General features: G+C 39.5%; 1 protein-coding gene across 22 annotated transcripts in view; it reads left to right on the top strand.

Moving 5' to 3' along the window:
- dmd (dystrophin) overlaps positions 1–17130 on the top strand; it is a 458768-nt gene that overhangs the window by 159917 nt on the left and 281721 nt on the right. For 21 of the 22 annotated variants that reach the window (XM_035998529.1, XM_035998526.1, XM_035998523.1 and 18 more), the window contains 5 exons: positions 3535–3663; positions 5538–5633; positions 6006–6104; positions 10378–10559; positions 11645–11795. In XM_035998529.1, coding sequence (XP_035854422.1) covers positions 3535–3663; positions 5538–5633; positions 6006–6104; positions 10378–10559; positions 11645–11795 — 657 coding nt within the window. The remainder of the gene's footprint in view (positions 1–3534; positions 3664–5537; positions 5634–6005; positions 6105–10377; positions 10560–11644; positions 11796–17130) is intronic. The other variant, XM_035998533.1, reaches the window with a different exon arrangement.

Below are 17130 nucleotides of genomic sequence, written 5' to 3'. Positions count from 1 at the left end.
TTTAAAAGCAGGCGCGCTTGTTCCATGGCGGATTGCTATTATAATGGTGGATTTTCTAGGCGCACGCTCTTAATACATCCATAAGCGCACGCCAAGAGCGGTTCACAGCCGAGGAGGCTGACGTTTGCTATTGATTTTTCTTTTTGTCAAAATGTAAATAAAGAAATGTCACAAAAACATACTTCTGCTGGGTCCATGAGATGAGAGAAGCAAAGTGTATGCGCGGTGTGCACACTCTACATTACGGCCAAGCATGCGCCCTTAAAATAGCATCTGACTTTAGACTTTTTTCCTGGTCTGTGGCGGAACTGTTTTCTGAAACTGCAAAATAGCACTAGGGAACGTTTGCGCCGGAACACGCCTCCTCTTTTTGCTGAACCGCCCCTGGGAGGGCAAATTCATTCCCTAATTTACCGACGTGAGTCTGTTGAGGGAAAAGTCTGCTGTGCGTCGGGTGCAAAATAGGAATGATACATGCGTCGGTGTACAAAATCAATTGCACTGGGTGCAAGATAGGGCCCTAAATGCCTTATAGCGGACTGGTTTTAAAAAATCATCTTGTGAATGTGCAGATTATTATTCAAATATAAACAATGATTACACATAGCAGTGTGAGAGTGATTTACTTTGCAGCACACCTACAGTTCTGGTAACCATTGTTTTCTTGTACTTTCCCAGTGCTGCCAAGAGCTGCAGCACTGTAAATAAACTGGAGTTACTTATTTACTACTACTGTACTGCTAGCTGCTAGGCCTACATAATTATTCATTACTTGCATGTTAATCTCATTGCACGTGTCTATTGTTATTAACAGAACAGTTCAACATTTTGGGAAATATGCTTATTTGCTTTCTTGATTCTTGAGGATTGATACCATGTCTCATGTTTAGGAACTATGGAGCTAGACCTCTGAGTCGATTATCTTAGCTTGGCTTATCTCAGGTTAGCATAAAGAATGAAAACGGGCTTTGTCCAAAGGCAACAAAATCTGCCTACCAGCACCTCTAAAGCTACATAATTTGCATGCTGTATCTCATATGTTTACACAAATGCAAAAACAAAAGTTGTGGTTTTACCAGGAGACTATTATTGTTATGGGCGCAAGAAGTCAATGCTATAACTGTAACTAAACAAACAAGATTATTATTATTATTATTTAGTGACCTTTAAAACTGTTGGTAGACATATTTTTAAACTTTGGACGGAGCCATGCTAGCTGTTTCCCCGTGATTCCTGTCTTGATACTTTTCTGTGTGCCGTTCTGACGGCCTCATTTAGCTTTACGATGCAAAAGTTTAAGAGCTGAAGGGGTAACATTTGACTGGAATTGTACCTCGTACGATTTCATGTGACAAATAAAACTGATTGATTAGTAGCTAATCGCCTCCTAGCTCCAGCTCCATAGTTAGCGTATAGTCTGCTATCAAGCTACTCATCTAACTCTTGGCAAGAATTTGTAATCAACAAAATGTGGAACCATTCCTTCAAATAAATTAAGAATATTCATTTGGAGAAACGGTTGACAAATTAGAGCTTCTCAGGTAGGATTAAAAATATTGTTAGCCATCTAGCTACATCCAAGACAAAAACAGAAACATAGCCACAACATGTATATTTCTTTCAGTGTTCTCATTGTAAACCCTTAATGAGAACTTATGAAACTAAAAATCAGTCAGTTGCTTTCTGGCCAATAAATGATAGATGATGGTTAATTTGCTGAAGACTGCTAGTTTTTGTTGATGTTGATGCCAAACAGACCAGTGATCTCTTTTCCCTGGAGAGAAAACAAAGTGTAAAACTGGTGACTTTTTAACATCAGCAGGCAGAAAAAGACAGAAATCATGTTTCCATCAACGTATTTTTATGCGCATTTTGAAGTATAGCATTAGAAAATGTTGATGGAAACGGCGAAATTCGGAAAAACTTCCTCAAATATGCAAAAAAGGTTTTACGCTCACTTGAGGTGGTTTTTGCCTTTTTTGAAAAAGAGTTGATGCTTAAAATGGGAGATGTAAACAGCTTTGCCGAATAAGTTGTGACGTAGCGAACATGTAACCCACATGACTAGTCCCGGATTGGTCCTATCCAGTGCGTCGTACACAAGGTGTGTAGTGGAGTTGCGGTGCGCTATTGTCTGTGCCTCAGCCACGTCGGGTAAATTGATGAATTGGTTCAACAGCTTGAATCATATGGCACTGCACACCGCATATACACAGCGGTGAACGGTTGTCTTACTGACACCAAATGTCTCTGCCACAACCCTGTATTTTGCACAGATGGCCAACTTGTACATTGCTACCTTAGCTTCTAAACTCTTTGATTTGCAATTTCCAACCCGTTTGTGAAAATAAACTAGACTTTTCGTAGTCTAGTTTATTTGCTCTAAACCAGTTGATGGAAACGCTTCAAATTCGCATTTTCTTTTTTGCAACATTTTTAAAGTTTGCTTAAAATTCCTCTTGACAATTAGATGGAAACATGACCAGAGTGTGTCTGGATGTGTGTGGTGGATCTCTGAGACAGAGGGTTGTTGAACAGGAGCTGCTCACAACATCAGCTTTGACTCTGTGCTACTGTATGTTCATTCTGTCCACATCTTTTGCATAACACATCTGTTTTCTCTATGTCTACCTCTGCCCTCTCTCATGTCTGCATCTGTAGCCAGGTTTCCATCCAGGGACTTTCTTTTAGGAGCACTGTTACAAAAAATACAGACACAAAAAAATACTATTCAGCACAAGTAGTGAATAGTCATAAAGTCAGCAAACTGAGCAAAGGCGTGTTTATTGCTTTGGAACTCAACCTTTGATTCTTTCATTCATAAAAGGAAGAATGTGTTGTTTCTTCTTTCAAAAGTGGCATACTTTAAGTAAAGGAAAGTAAATGCTTTAGTCTAATTGTAAAATAGTTCACTATAGTGACGTTGGGTTTTATGAGTCCACCACAACCTTTCTGAACCAAATAAGATACAGTTTACTTTGTTGGAGTATTTCTGTTCTTCAGAGCATTAAAAACATGTATAACATTTGCTGAAATGCAAGTCAATAACTACATGCCCAATATTCATTTTTGAAACTTTCCAATTTCCTTGTAAATGTGTATTTCGACACTATGTAGACACACATAAGCGTTATTTTATTTTTTATTCATGCCGTTTCGAAAAGTTCACCTAAAATTAGCTTGGCATTTGGATGGAAACAGAGCTTGTGTGATTATTCATGTTTCCTTTTTCTCCTGTTTTCTGCTTCTCTTTCTTATATTTTCTCATCTTAATTTCTCATCATTACTCACTCCTTGTTTACTCCTGTCCTTTTTTCCTGCCTTCTGCATTTCCTTCACTCTGCCCCTTCATTTTCTGCTTATTCTTCCTCTGTATAATTTGGCTTTTGGATCTTTTTCGCTTTATGTTTTGCATCCTTTTGGCTCTCTTTTTCTATCTTCCTCTCTTTTCTGGCCTCTTCTACCAACTCTTTTTCCCTCTTCCTCTGCCTTATCCTTTCTCTGTCATATTCTATCTCTCCATCTCTCTCTCAGATCACAGTGAGTGTGGCTCAAGGCCGAGTGCGGAGTCCCTCCCCTCAGCCTCGCTATAAAAGCTATGCCTACACCCAGGCTGCATATGTCAAGTCGCCTGAGCAAAAGAGGAGGCGTTTTACTGATCAGGTCCGTGTCTCACAGGGCTAACACTCCACGCCAAATGTCCATTTGTCTGTGTATGTTTTGGCTGCACACCTGTTTTGTCTGCCCTTGTTTGTCTGCGTCATTTACAAAAAATGCCCAGCATACCAAGTCTACGATTATGTGTGTGTGTGTGTATATATATATATATATATATACACACATATATATTATTATTTTGTGCTCAAGATGTAGTGTGCTTTATGCTACACTTGTACCTGCAGAATTACTGTCAGAATTTGTTTTACTTGTGGTAAAGAGAAATATATTTTACAACTGGATATGAAACTATGGGACTTGTTGAGTTGGACTTATTGCTACTATCTGTCAATCACATTGCTCTTCAATATAATTCATGGTTTGAAATGTATTATATTAAGCTATTGATGTGACATATTCATTTTAACAAATCATTAATCAGAAGTGATACTAACTATGCTTATGGGCTCTTCTTGTTTAATCAGTAGTGATACAACAGCAATTTTTGAGCCGATGTAGGTGAACAATATTAAGAATCAAAATTTGGCAAACTTCTCATTATTTACAGTTAGATGACAAGATTGATACCACTCTTTTGTGAACTATGAAGCTAATCCAAAATAAAAAGGTTACTCTATGCATCACTGCCTTTACACAAACACAAACTGAGCAGCAACGTTGTTTCCTATCTGTCGCCATTAAATACAACAGCACCTACAGCAGCCTGTAACAAAAAAGGGTTACTGTGCAGGCACCCGTCTTGTAGTTTTTTTTATATGTCCTCTGTATTCCACAACATGACGTTTCAAAATGTTCAGATGTATTTTCAAAGCAATCACCCGCTCTGCGTAACTAAATGTGGCCCATAATTTGCTTTGGCTTGGGTGGAATGTATTCAGTGCTGTGGAATGTAACAGCAGGATGCTCGATTTAACTTGGCTGGCACCTAAAAAGCATCGCAAGTAGAAAAGATAATTTGTCAGATAAGCTTTATTCAAGCACACCCACTGTTCTTTGAAAAGTAGGGTGTAAAGCAGAACCTAGTATAAAAAAACCCTGTCTCATTGCAACAAGGTTCCCCAAAGTTTTCCTTTGAGAATAGGAACAGATTTTTAAAATTAATTGTCCTCAGTTTGCCTCAGTCAAACATGTTTTATATGGACAACTTAGTGCATAAAGATAAAATAAAGAGCATGTTTTACACTGTCAGGTACCTAGATAACTTGCATTTATTTTATATTTGATTACTTACAAGCTGAAAACTCTTGTCAGTACAGAGTCATTCCTAAATATCTTCCATCAGACAAAACCAAACACATGTGATACAAAACAGGCACAAAAGAACGAACGGCGCTGAATGAGGCTGGACAGTTATCAACACCCCGGATGGGCCTTGTGTATCTTTTCAGGACCTTATTACCAGAGAGAAGAATAGAGCGAGATGAGGAGCGTGGAGCCGAGATAAAAAGAGAGAAGTTGTTAGTGTCCGGATCAGTAGCGATCACACAAAGAGAGATATGGGGAGTGAGAGAAATAGCAAGAGAAAGAGACCCAGGGAGAAAGAGAACAAGTTGTTGAGGTTGGACAATGGCCAACTGCTTGTCAGCATCGGTAATGGCTAACACTAACAGGCCTCTCCTCATCTCTCTTTATCTTCTCTGTCCACCTTTCTTTCATGCTGCCTCTCTGCTTCCCTGCCCTCTTTTTCCTCATTTCTAACATACTGTCTTTCCTTTCTTCATTCCATTTACTTCTCAAACCTTTTTCAATCCTACTCTCTAACCCTGATACCTTCTATTCCTCTACTTCTCCTTAAATCCCCTTCTACAATCACGCTCCATCTCTGTCCGTTATCTCCCATCCATCCCTTCCCTCTTCAGTTCCTAAGTCCTGGCCAGGAGGAGCTACAGCGGGGCCTCAGTCCTTTGCCTCCAGGCTCCACCAGCCTGGAGAGCTACCAGGCTGCACTGGAGGAGGTATGGCACTATGGTGGTGATAAAAAAATGTTTCATATCTTATATTTAGTTTTGAAGGACAAGTATTTTATATCTTTCTTATTGTCAACAAATCTCATGTGAAGATCCAAACCAACAATGAATGTATACTAACAAGTTAAACGCTTCAGTGCAAGTCATCAAAGTCAAGCTGCTCTTGAGTTTTCCATAACAGTTTACATCTACTGTGGGGACCAATGGGCTTGCCACAGACATAATAGTGAAGTCAGAAAGTATTTAGAGACGCAAAGACACTGTTGGTTTGGACATTTCATGGGATTTGTTAATAATAAGAAAAACGTAACATCGCCAGACTTATCCTTCAAATATGTTCTGTTTTATTTTAATTGTTAGGTGTTGACATGGCTGCTGTCGGCTGAAGATGGGCTCCAGGGCCAGCCTCCAATCTCCAACAATGTGGAAGAGGTGAAGGAGCAGTTCCACACACATGAGGTGAGAGACAGATCTGTGAAGTCCTGGTGTAATGAAGAGGCTGTAATAAGTTATATTCATACAACAGTTTTTTTTTAACATAGCATCTGTTTAATACTAAATTGTACACAACAGTTCATCCATGATACAACACCTATCAGAAAAGCACCTCATTACAACAAGAGATCTATTTTTTATAGTATGAAAAAACTTTACTTTTGCTAAAAAGTAAGGAAATTACACATGCACACTAGATAATGCTCCCATGAACTAAATTACTGAATTAAATTACCACCAAGGGAAGTTTCGAGAGTCAAGCTCTTCTTTGTTGAAGGTTGAGTGCATTTTCAATTTCTGTATTGGTGTAACAACATTTTTGAGTAGACACAAACACTCAATTTCACAGTATTTACATTAATGTCTTTAATATGTTATGTCAAAATAGCATATATTGTCACACATAAATTGTGTGCTGAGCATAAATGATTTCTTTTAAATGAGATATTTCTCAATTTATTTGTCTTCACATGACTTCACAACTTTTCTTTACAAACTTATTTTCTATTGATCAGTACACTTGTTGTCAAAGCTACATCAAATTGGTTGACAATAAGATCAATTTCTTTGTTCGAATAAATGTATTTGAGTTGAAACATGTTGAAGTCCTGGTAATATCAAGGGGGCTGTAATTAGTTATAGTATTAGAAAAGTGTTCATTTAAGATTATTTTTACTATTTTCCTTACCAGAGCATCCGTTTGGTACTAGAAAGACATGTTTGGCAGGGAAAGCAATGAATAATACTGTAACGAGATGTTTATTGTAGTTATATAAGATGTTAAATATTTTTCAATCATAGTTTCTTGCAGGGGTAACAGAGTAGCAATAATGTGCCTCTGTTGGTAGATGTAAACAAAAAAAATGTTGCACAGATAAAACCCAGCCAAAAAACAACAAAGAAGTTAAAGTAATAGCAGTCATCAATCCATAACAACATACCATGTCCAAAAACTAGGAAAACTGTGTAGTTAGGGACTGTTCGTTATTTAATTAAGGGGCCACCGGTGGAGTTATGTGGCCTCTAACCTAAAAAGACTTGACCCTCCCCTCGTCAGTAATAATTTTCCTATGACCCTCCAAAATGAATTGAAAAAGAGGCATGACCCTCCCCTTGCGTGCAAGTTTGCACTTAGCAAAGAAGTACAGATACCATTTGATTTTTGCAGCCATGACGTACAGCAGTTAACCTCTGCATTCTCATCTTACACATCACACTCCTCTGTTATGGTGTGGTGGCCATTTCAGTAGATTTACTCACCACCATTGTTGTGGAAACACAATAAGCGTGGGAACTAAATGCACACTTCATGCATTACTGCATTACTTCAAATACTAAGTTACTCCTCTAGTAAACTAGTATTCACATGAAATAAAACAATAAAACATTGAGACCATTCAGCAAAGGACAATGGGAAATAACAATTCAACACTGGTTGCTATGGACTTGTCACTAGGCTTCGTCATTGTATATTTTAGCACATAGGTAAAGCTGCCGAAGCTGAACATTATATTCCAAAACACATATGTTTATTTTTAAAGCAGATTTTAAATTACATTGTAACAATTTAACAATTCGCCCTTATGAAATCCAATCGCGGCACGGCTGTTTTGGAACGCAATAGACAGACGCTTAAATTCAACTAAAATGTAACGGTGAACTATCAGTGTTCAACCTACAGTCTGTTGAGATGCCTCTCCAAACTCACCATAAAACATTAAGACACGTTAAGAAAAAAGATCCGTATTTTGCCGTAATCCAATGACACGGAAAAAAAGTAATCCACAGCGATCAGTAGATCCACAAACAGAGTCATGGTGTATCCAGCAAGGCCGATACGAGCGTCACATTCACCAGCCAGCCCCAAACAGGTGAACGAGGCCTCTGCACTTTTCCATTTAAACAAAATGGAATAAACGTATAAAAGTCCAAATCTACACAAAACCCGCAATCAATTAGTAAGCTGACATCACATTTATATACATGGCATTTAGGAAACCTTTATTGCAAGGTTGGCACGGCAAGATGTCCAGACTAGTGCAACAGTAACTTTCGTTTTTTGCATCCTGCTGCTCCCATCGTCAGCCAGGAAATATTTTTTTACTAAAGCAGTATATGAAATCAGATGTATTACCTACCACCATTTAGTTGTTTTGTGTTATTTAAGATATTTATAAAATATCTGGTCGTAATTATTCCACTCATTTTTTAAACAATGCAATTACCCGTTTGAGCCACCAGGGTGGAAGTGCTCCATCCTGCCCCCCCCAGCAAACTCTGCATATGCGGTCAGACCCATCTGCTAGGGGGCCGAGACTGAGAGCTACATGGATAAATATGCACCAAACAAGGAACTTTGAAATTTTGCTCTTTTCTTGAATAAAAAAGTTGGCAATTTGCTATTAGTCATGGAAACTTTGTTTGAAGTACCAATGCACAAATACTTACCAAAACATGCTTCCGCAGATTAGATGTGGAGTTATTGAATGCTGCCAGTTCAGTCACCTTTGGTAGGCACATCTGGCATTGCATGATGATACTATTGGCCCTCTTGAATTTAAATGAAGAACTTTCAAATGTGGCCAAGGATTTTCGTCTTTTTTTGCAGCAGAATTCGATGTTTCAGCTAGCATTTCTACTGAAACAGTCTCTGAACCGTCGTCACTCGTCTGATCCACCTCCATCTCGTTCTCAATCTCCTACAGAAAGACTTGGCGCCTGGTAGGCAGCCTAGATGCTGATCATTCGTCACTGTAGTGGTTCCGGGCGCAATTTTTTTTTCTTATTTTCCGTTTTCGTTAGTCAAAGTTTGTTTTTGTTTGTTTGTTTTAGTAACGGATGGGATTTGTAATGTAGCGAAATACAATACTTCACTCAAAACGTAATCAAGTACATTTTAAATTACCGTTTTTAAAAACTACTTAATACAGTAACATGAGTAAATGTATTTCGTTACTTTCCACCTCTGGACATTGGCAAACAATCTGCACCGCAGTGGCAAGCCTGTGGCAGGTTAAAGGACAGTGGCAAGTGAGAGGCACTCATTCAGCACCCGGTGAGAAGCTGCCGAGCTGAGAGGCACCGCCATGGCAATCTGTTGGCAACTGAGAGACACCAATTCGCTGTCAACACTTGGGGCTAGATTTCCAGGGAAAACCCACAGCAGAAGTTTTAATTTGTCAGGACAGGTAAGCTGCTGTTAGTGGCTTTTAGTTTTTTTTTTTGTTGAGCTCTACTTTTTTGTTTTTTTTTTGCCTGTTTTTAAATAAAAAGAATAAAAAAAACATTCTAATAATAGCCATAGTTTAATATCAGCTATAATAATGAAAAACAAATCCTCCGTTTTATCATTAGTAGCCTATGAAATGTATAAAAAAAACAAGTGGGCTTCTTTATTGTTTAATAGTTTGTTTTTCACTATTTCGTGACATCTAAGCAGCAGCAGCAGAGTAATCTGTATTGCCGGATGTCTCTCACGGCTATTTACACTGAATTTGCGGACAGATTGCCACTGTGGTGCCGCTCAGCTCGGCAGAGCCTACGTAGGTGCCAAATGAGTGTCCTGAAACCTGCCACAGGCTTGCCACTGCGGTGCTGCTCACTTGTCAATGTCCTGACATCTGCCTGACACCTGTCTGACGCCTGCCACAAGCTTGCCACTGAGGATCTCTGCCTTTTTAAAATAGTAAGATCGGTCTCCCCTAGGTAGTAAAAGATTCTTGTGTTTTCAACTTAGATTGAATTGATCTGTGACTTTTTAGGTCCACCTGTGGACCAATTCCACCTGTCTAGTAGCCTAGGCACACTATGACAGACGCTCCACTTAGCACCAACTGCAATGTTTAATTTTAAATGAATGTAGCCTACTGGCAGTCTGGCACTGGGTGCTCAGTATTTTCCGTGGGTGCTCGAGCTCCGGAGCACCTATTGGCGCCTATAGACTTACAGGACCACTGGCTTCCTATTGAATTTATGCTCTCAAAATTAAATTAACCCTGACCATTTTGCTGTATGAGACCCTAGAATGATTATATGAGAGTCAACTGTTCTGAGGAAATAGATTAAGCACTAAGGTGAGAGGTGGAAAGCTATTTTGAGAGCAGTTAAAGTCAATGAGGGTTATTTAGTGGGATGAGTAGTGATGTGAGACACCCCTCTTTTTTTGGAGGGGTAATTAGGCAAAATGAGTGGAATCATTGTGAATATGTGTAAAATGTTTTGTTCTGTCTCTCACTAGGGGTACATGGTGGAGCTGACCACCCACCAAGGCAGCGTGGGGCGGGTCCTCCGGGCCGGCGCCGCCCTGCTGGGGGAGGGGAACCTGAGTGAAGAGGAGGACTCGGAAGTCAGGGAGCAGATGAACCTCCTGAACTCCCGGTGGGAGCACCTGAGAGTGGCTAGCATGGAGAGACAAAGCAGGTAGAAACATTCTGTCAAAGGGTTTTGTAGGTTAGACTTTCTGTTGGTTGAGACTAACATATCTCAAAAACTGCTGGATGGATTGCCAAGGAATTTGGTACAGATATTCATGTTTCTATCAGGATCGATTATGGCAACTTTGATCATCATGTCAACATTTTGGATTTGTCCAATACTTTGGTTTATGACTAAATACATGCAAAACTAATGACATTTCCATCAACTTCAGCTACCCTTTGTGTTCAGTGCTAATTAGCAAATGTTAGCATGCTATCACATTCAAATAAGATGGTGAACATTGTAAATTGACCCTGCTAAACATCAGCATGTTAGCATTGTCATTGTGAGCATGTTGCCATGCTGGTGTTAGCATTTAGTTCAAAGCACCACACTGCCTAGCATGGCTGTCAACACTTAGTCTTGTTTATTGATTGGAGAGTTTATCACAGTCTGAGAAACTTATGTATTACAAATATATGATGAAGACATAGAGGCAAAGGTCTTTAAGACAGATTTTGGAATATGAATCAGGAGACATTGAAAAAGGTCACTGAACAAGAACTTAGGGAGAAGTGTGACACAATGTATTTGCCCAATGAGAAATGTAAAATGAATGAAATATTAATTTAGGGCTATGAATACATTTTCATCTCTTTTTACACAATGAAGATCCCTACAGCAGCCAACATTCATGGATACAAAGAAAAGCAGCTATTCTAATTATGGTGAATCCAGTGATAACTGACATCGAGCCAAATTTAATTAACTGTTCAGCTATCTTCTTTGATAATCATGTTGATTCAAGCACAAAGCTGTGCAGACATGGCCTGGACTACCAAATACCACTTAGACAATACAGCAAAGGTCTATTCTTAAGCAGGGGTAAATATAAGAACAGGATAGGTGGCTTTTATTATTCCTCCCAATTAAATCAGCAGTAGTCACTGTTTGGGGGATCAGCGAGTTTAACTAGAACTTCATCTGCCCTTCTGAACTGTTCCTGAGCTAGAGTCTTTTTGATGAGGGCTAACCCACACAGTATCAACATGCAATTGAGAGCTCACTGAACTGTCTCGCACCCTCAGACTCCACGAGGTCCTGATGGACCTGCAGCACCAGCAGTTGCAGCAGCTCACAAACTGGTTGGACGTAACGGAGGCACGGATTAAGAGGATGGGGGCCCAACCACTGGGTCCTGACCTGGAGGACGTCAAGCACCAAGTTGAAGAGCACAAGGTTGGCAGCTGCTGGCCTGAGCCCTGTCTTTCAATTGTGGCTTAGCAAGTCAAGTTTAACGTGATATTATCAAGCTAAAATTATCATGTTTATTGACTGTTTGCCAAGCTTTATACCCCTTAGTTAAACATGCTGAGTCTGTCAAACTTCCCTTTTTCGCAGGACACATATGCAGTTTACAATGTAAACAGTGGCAGATTTTCGTCAGAATTCTATGTAATTTATTAAACAAATGGTGGCTAATTTCAGACAGAAGTAGACAAAATCAGGCTTTTTTTCGAGATTTTGTCGACTGTAATGACAACAGTCAGTGGCAGATTTTATCAGCTCTAACTAGCCAGCAATTTAATCTAACATTAGGGTACTCAGTTGATTAAAACTCTGTCTCCAGCTGACATTTTATGTATCCAGCTGACTAGTTTGAAAACCAGAACTCTGCAAAAGGCTTTTGAATATGCACTTGATGGCTACATACATGATATTATGCTAAAAAACTAAAGCTAAGAGTCTAAAGCTAACAGTTCTTTTTTTTTATTTGCAACAAAAAGTATTTTTTAGTTGAAAAATAACCAATGTATGGTGTGGGTAATGTTGGCTGTAGTTGCTGGAATGCAAACTTCCCCAAATCCAATAAAGAGTGGGATAGAGCTGCTAAACCTTAGCCTAAACTAGGTTTTTAAACATAGATGTGTTGAAAAATCACACCAAGGCTGTATGAGAGTCTCAATTGCCTTATGAGAAATGTGAAAAGCAATTTGTTAAAGGTGAGAATTCACAATTACACTAGCGACAGGAAAGCTGATACTTACCCTGTTTATTCCTTGACCCCATCTATTCCATATGTTTTCATGCAGATAGAAGAGCCTGTTGACATGTAATAACTACCAGGCAGATTATGAGACAGTGAGCAAAGATGCATAAAAGCCCCCTTATTGTACCTACCAGCCCCCAACCCTGCTGGTCTTTTAAGTGATGTCGGTTAGTCAACTGTTGATTGAAACCTTTCCCCCATACTTCAGTATTTTTCATGTTGGAGATGAGAGGCCAAGCTAGCCCTAGACTTTTGGGAGCCCAAAGCATTACTTGGTTTGGGGACACTCCACAGTAGCTGCTTTCCGACCAAGTAGTTACAGGAACATAGTTATAGGAAAAGTCCACTTCTAAACAGATCTACTAACTACTCTCCCCCAAAACCGTTTTTTCCAATTGCATTCACACTGGCCAAGTGGCCATAGGGACTGGTAGGAGGGGTAAGGGAGTGATGCAAGCACGGCAACAGTCATTATAGCGTTAAAATCAGAAAACAAATACACCAAAAAAAGTATGAACTAAATATTAAATCTAATGTATATAGCATATTTGTCATAATTTAAACAAGTCTCCCGAAGAGAAACAGGTATCTCTCTCTCCCCCGCCTCTGCCTGCTGCGCTGTGGATGTGCGTGTGTGTGTGTGTGTGTGTGTGTGTGTGTGTGTGTGTGACTGTGTGTGACTGTGTATGTGTGTGTGTGTGTGTGTGTGTGTGTGTGTGACGACCGGCCAGCCGCAGGACACCCTTGTGGAGTTTAACTCCGAAAAGACAGTTAACCACAGGTTCCCGTTAATCTTATGATGGACATGTGTTGTGATATTTAAACAAACGAACCGTCAACGGCGAAATAAAAGCCTCTTATTTACGAGAGCGGTCTGAGAGACCTCCAGCTTACAGCGAGGTGTCTGAGCATGACTGGCCGAGCAACGAGCTAGCGGCCAGGGCAGGCGCCTGCTGGCTGTCGCCTCACTTCATGGAGCTTCTCAACTCCGAAAACTTTGAAGCAAATTGTCAATTCGGCATCAATTGGGTTAGGGTTAGGGTTAGACCGCATATATTCGAAATCTAAACAGTTCATTTCTCGCCTAAAACGTTGTCAGAAGTGAAATTAGTGATGAATAAGATGCCGAAAATTGTTAAAATTGTCCCGTTGTTGGTCTGTCTGTACCGGAAACACGACCCTCGTTGACCTAGGTTCATATGCTGAAAAGGGAAAAGGGAAAAGACCCTGCCCTGAAGTAGGAGCTGAAAGAGTTACAGGAACTGCAGCCAGAGGGACTTAAAAATCCCCAAATTGGTCCAGTCGGAACACGAGAAAAAAAGGGTTCTAGGAATTTTATGTTCTACAAATATGCATGTAAATACTAAAGTAAGAGCTATCAGAAGGAACTTTATCTTAAAATAGACTACACAAAATACAGTATTTGTCTTTTACCCCCTAACAATGGTTCTCCTCATGGCCTTTTGCTTGATCTGGTTAAAGTTTGATGCATATTTAAGTGTTACATTCTCATAGAAAAAGGCTAAATTTCACCTGTCTTCGTTTGACAGAATGTAGAAAGGATATGACACAACCAAAAGACGTGATACACAAGGTGAAGAACATACACTTATTATTAATAACTAATATTGTGTAAAGTCTGTGCTTGTACTGGCTGAAGATCCAGCATCTCCTGACAAACTTGAACCAAAGCTTGTGCCTGTAAATTATAGATAACAATACTATTTTATCAGCTGCAACAGACCCATTCAAACTCCCTCAGATTTCCTTTTATATATTTTCAAATATAAAATACTATTTATACTATGGCTTGACTGAATACTTTGTAGTTATTATTTACTGAGAGATGTGCATCCATATTGCCCAGAATGCCCAGCTAATCAGTGTTTTAAATTTAATATTTAATCAATAGTTAATGTCAATCCATTGCATTCCATCTTGCATACAGTCCAGAGTTTCAATTAATGTAAACCTTGACTCAGAGACTAGATAATTGTCTTGTTTTAAAATGAATAGTGCAGTGCCTGTTCAAAACGCATAGCCTGTGATATTGCTGCTTGCAGCTTTCTCCAGAACCATTGTATTCTACCCCAAAATAATATAAAGAAGGCCCCCAAAGCAACTCAACTGTATATTACTGACTTACTGTGTACTTCTACTTCAGAGGAAAACATTGTACTACTACCTTTACCTGACAGAGAAATGTTAGTGGTATGTTGGAGATGCAGATTTTACTCACAAAATATCACAATTAATATATGATGCATCATTATTATTCTTTAAACTATTCAGCATTATGTTAGAGTTGAAAGGTTGCAGTGCAGTTTGCTGATAATACCACTCTTTCACTTTTCACTTGAAGTAAACATTTGAATACAGGACTTGTACTGTGCGGTAAATCAGAATCAGGATGGAGGATGGACTCAATGATGGCAGTGTAGAAGTGCACCATCATTGTCTTTGATAGGTTGAACTTCTTACGCTGCCGCAGAAAGTACATCCTCTGTTGTGCTTTTTGATGAGGGAGCTGATAATAATAACAGGATAGTATACAGGATAATAATAAAGTGAGAAGGAGGATTTTATATGTGATGCAGGATTTAATTATTACAACTGTTCTTGCCTCCCTTCATTGGCTACCGGTTTACTTTAGAATACATTTTAAGATTCTGTTGTTTATTTTTAAATCTCTTTATGGTCAAGCCCCAGCTTATATCGCTGAACTACTGAAGCCGCACCCTCCTCTGAGGTCATTAAGGTCTGCTGACCAGCTACTCTTTGTTGTCCCTTGAACACGGCTCAAAAATAGGGGAAATCGAGCATTCTCAGTCGTGGCCCCAAGGCTGTGGAATGAATTGCCTCTGCATGTCAGATTGGCCCCTCAGCCTTCACATTTTTAAATCATGACTCAAAACTCACTTTTATTCGTTGGCCTTTAAACCTGCTTGAGAGTTGTATTCTGCATTTTCATTTTCTAGTTTGTTACTTGTTTCAAATGTCCGTTTTTGTTACTCGTGTGTTTATAATCTGTCCGAAATCATGTCAATGTCCAGCACTTTGGTCAACCTGGTTGTTTTAAATGTGCTTTACAAATAAAGTTGGATCGGATTGGATTGGATTAATTGGTAGTTAGTGAAGGTGGATGAGGGTTGGGGTGATGTGCTGCCAGGTCTTGGTGTGGGTGAGGACCCTGGTGGCAGAGTTTTGGACATACTGGAGCCTGTCTAGGGTTTTTGGGCATTTGGGTTTTTGTATCATTGTCATAGGAGTGGAAACTGAGACCATGTTGCCTGATAATCTGACCAAGGGGGAGCATGTAGATGGTGAAGAGCATGGGTCCAAGCACAGAGCCTTGAGGCACGCCTTGGTTGAGGGGAGCTGGATCGGAGCGGGAGTTGTTAATGGTGACAAATTGCTTTCTGTGTGAGAGGTAAGACTGAAACCAGGAGAGAACTGTGCCAGTGTGTGACGAAGGCCCTGTCACTTTTGGATGACACATGGTAAACCTACTCAGGACACCAAGCACCCAGACAATTAATTTGCAGTCACACTTTTATACTAGGGCTGTCAAACGATTACATTTTCTTAATCCTGATTAATCGTTGAATTTCTGTAGTTAATCGCGTTTAATCGTATGTTTTATCACATGATTCAAATTCTATTATTTTGCATTTCAGAACTGTTTTTAAGTACATATTAACAATGGAAAGCCATTCTTACCAGTGTATCTTGATTGGGAATCAAATGAATGCAAAGAAAGTGACTTTATGAACATGATTTTAAGATTTGTATTTGTTTATTATATATTTAATCTAGTCACACATTTTAATTTAACAACAACTTTGAATGCACCACAAGGCTGTAAATTACCCGTTTCATTGAATGCACCGTCTGTGTTTTTCCGACAACAGCAGCTGCAGATTGTTACATCCCGGTGTCGGAATCCTCTACAGTGAAATACAGATAAACTTTACACCGTTTAGCATTAGCTGTCAGCATTGTAACCGTGTTTAATCCAGCTACTAGCTAGCGGTAGGCTAACGTTAGCTGCTGTCGAGTGTAGTGTTAACTAGCGTCATGTGCAGCGATGTTTCTGTTGCCTGTAACGTCCTTTTTCAGAGCATCAGAGAGAAGTGCAGGCATATCAGTGGCAGTTGCTATTCCTGCAGCAGCAGGATGTGTTACGAGGAAGTACGGCAAAATAGTAGCCTGTTAGGCACGACGCAAAGCCGAGTAAAGTGAAAATAAATTAATAAATGGTGGCATGCGATTAATACGATTAAAAAAAATTAACGCATTATGCTCGACCCTTAATCGCATCGCGATTAACGCGTTAATGCTGACAGCCCTATTTTATACATATTATTCAGTAAAACACTGTTGGAATAAACACCACATTACATTAGTTTAGTTTAGTCAGTTCAGTTTATTCATTTAAGTCATTTCTATTTTACAACGAACTATGTTACTTAACCATTATTTTTGAACTCTCTCTCCTCTCCAGTCCCTGGGTCTGAACCAGAG

The sequence above is a fragment of the Sander lucioperca genome, chromosome 24 (genome assembly GCF_008315115.2).
Source record: "Sander lucioperca isolate FBNREF2018 chromosome 24, SLUC_FBN_1.2, whole genome shotgun sequence".
Classification (NCBI taxonomy): Eukaryota; Metazoa; Chordata; class Actinopteri; order Perciformes; family Percidae; genus Sander; species Sander lucioperca.
This window is presented reverse-complemented; position numbering and strand designations above follow the sequence as displayed.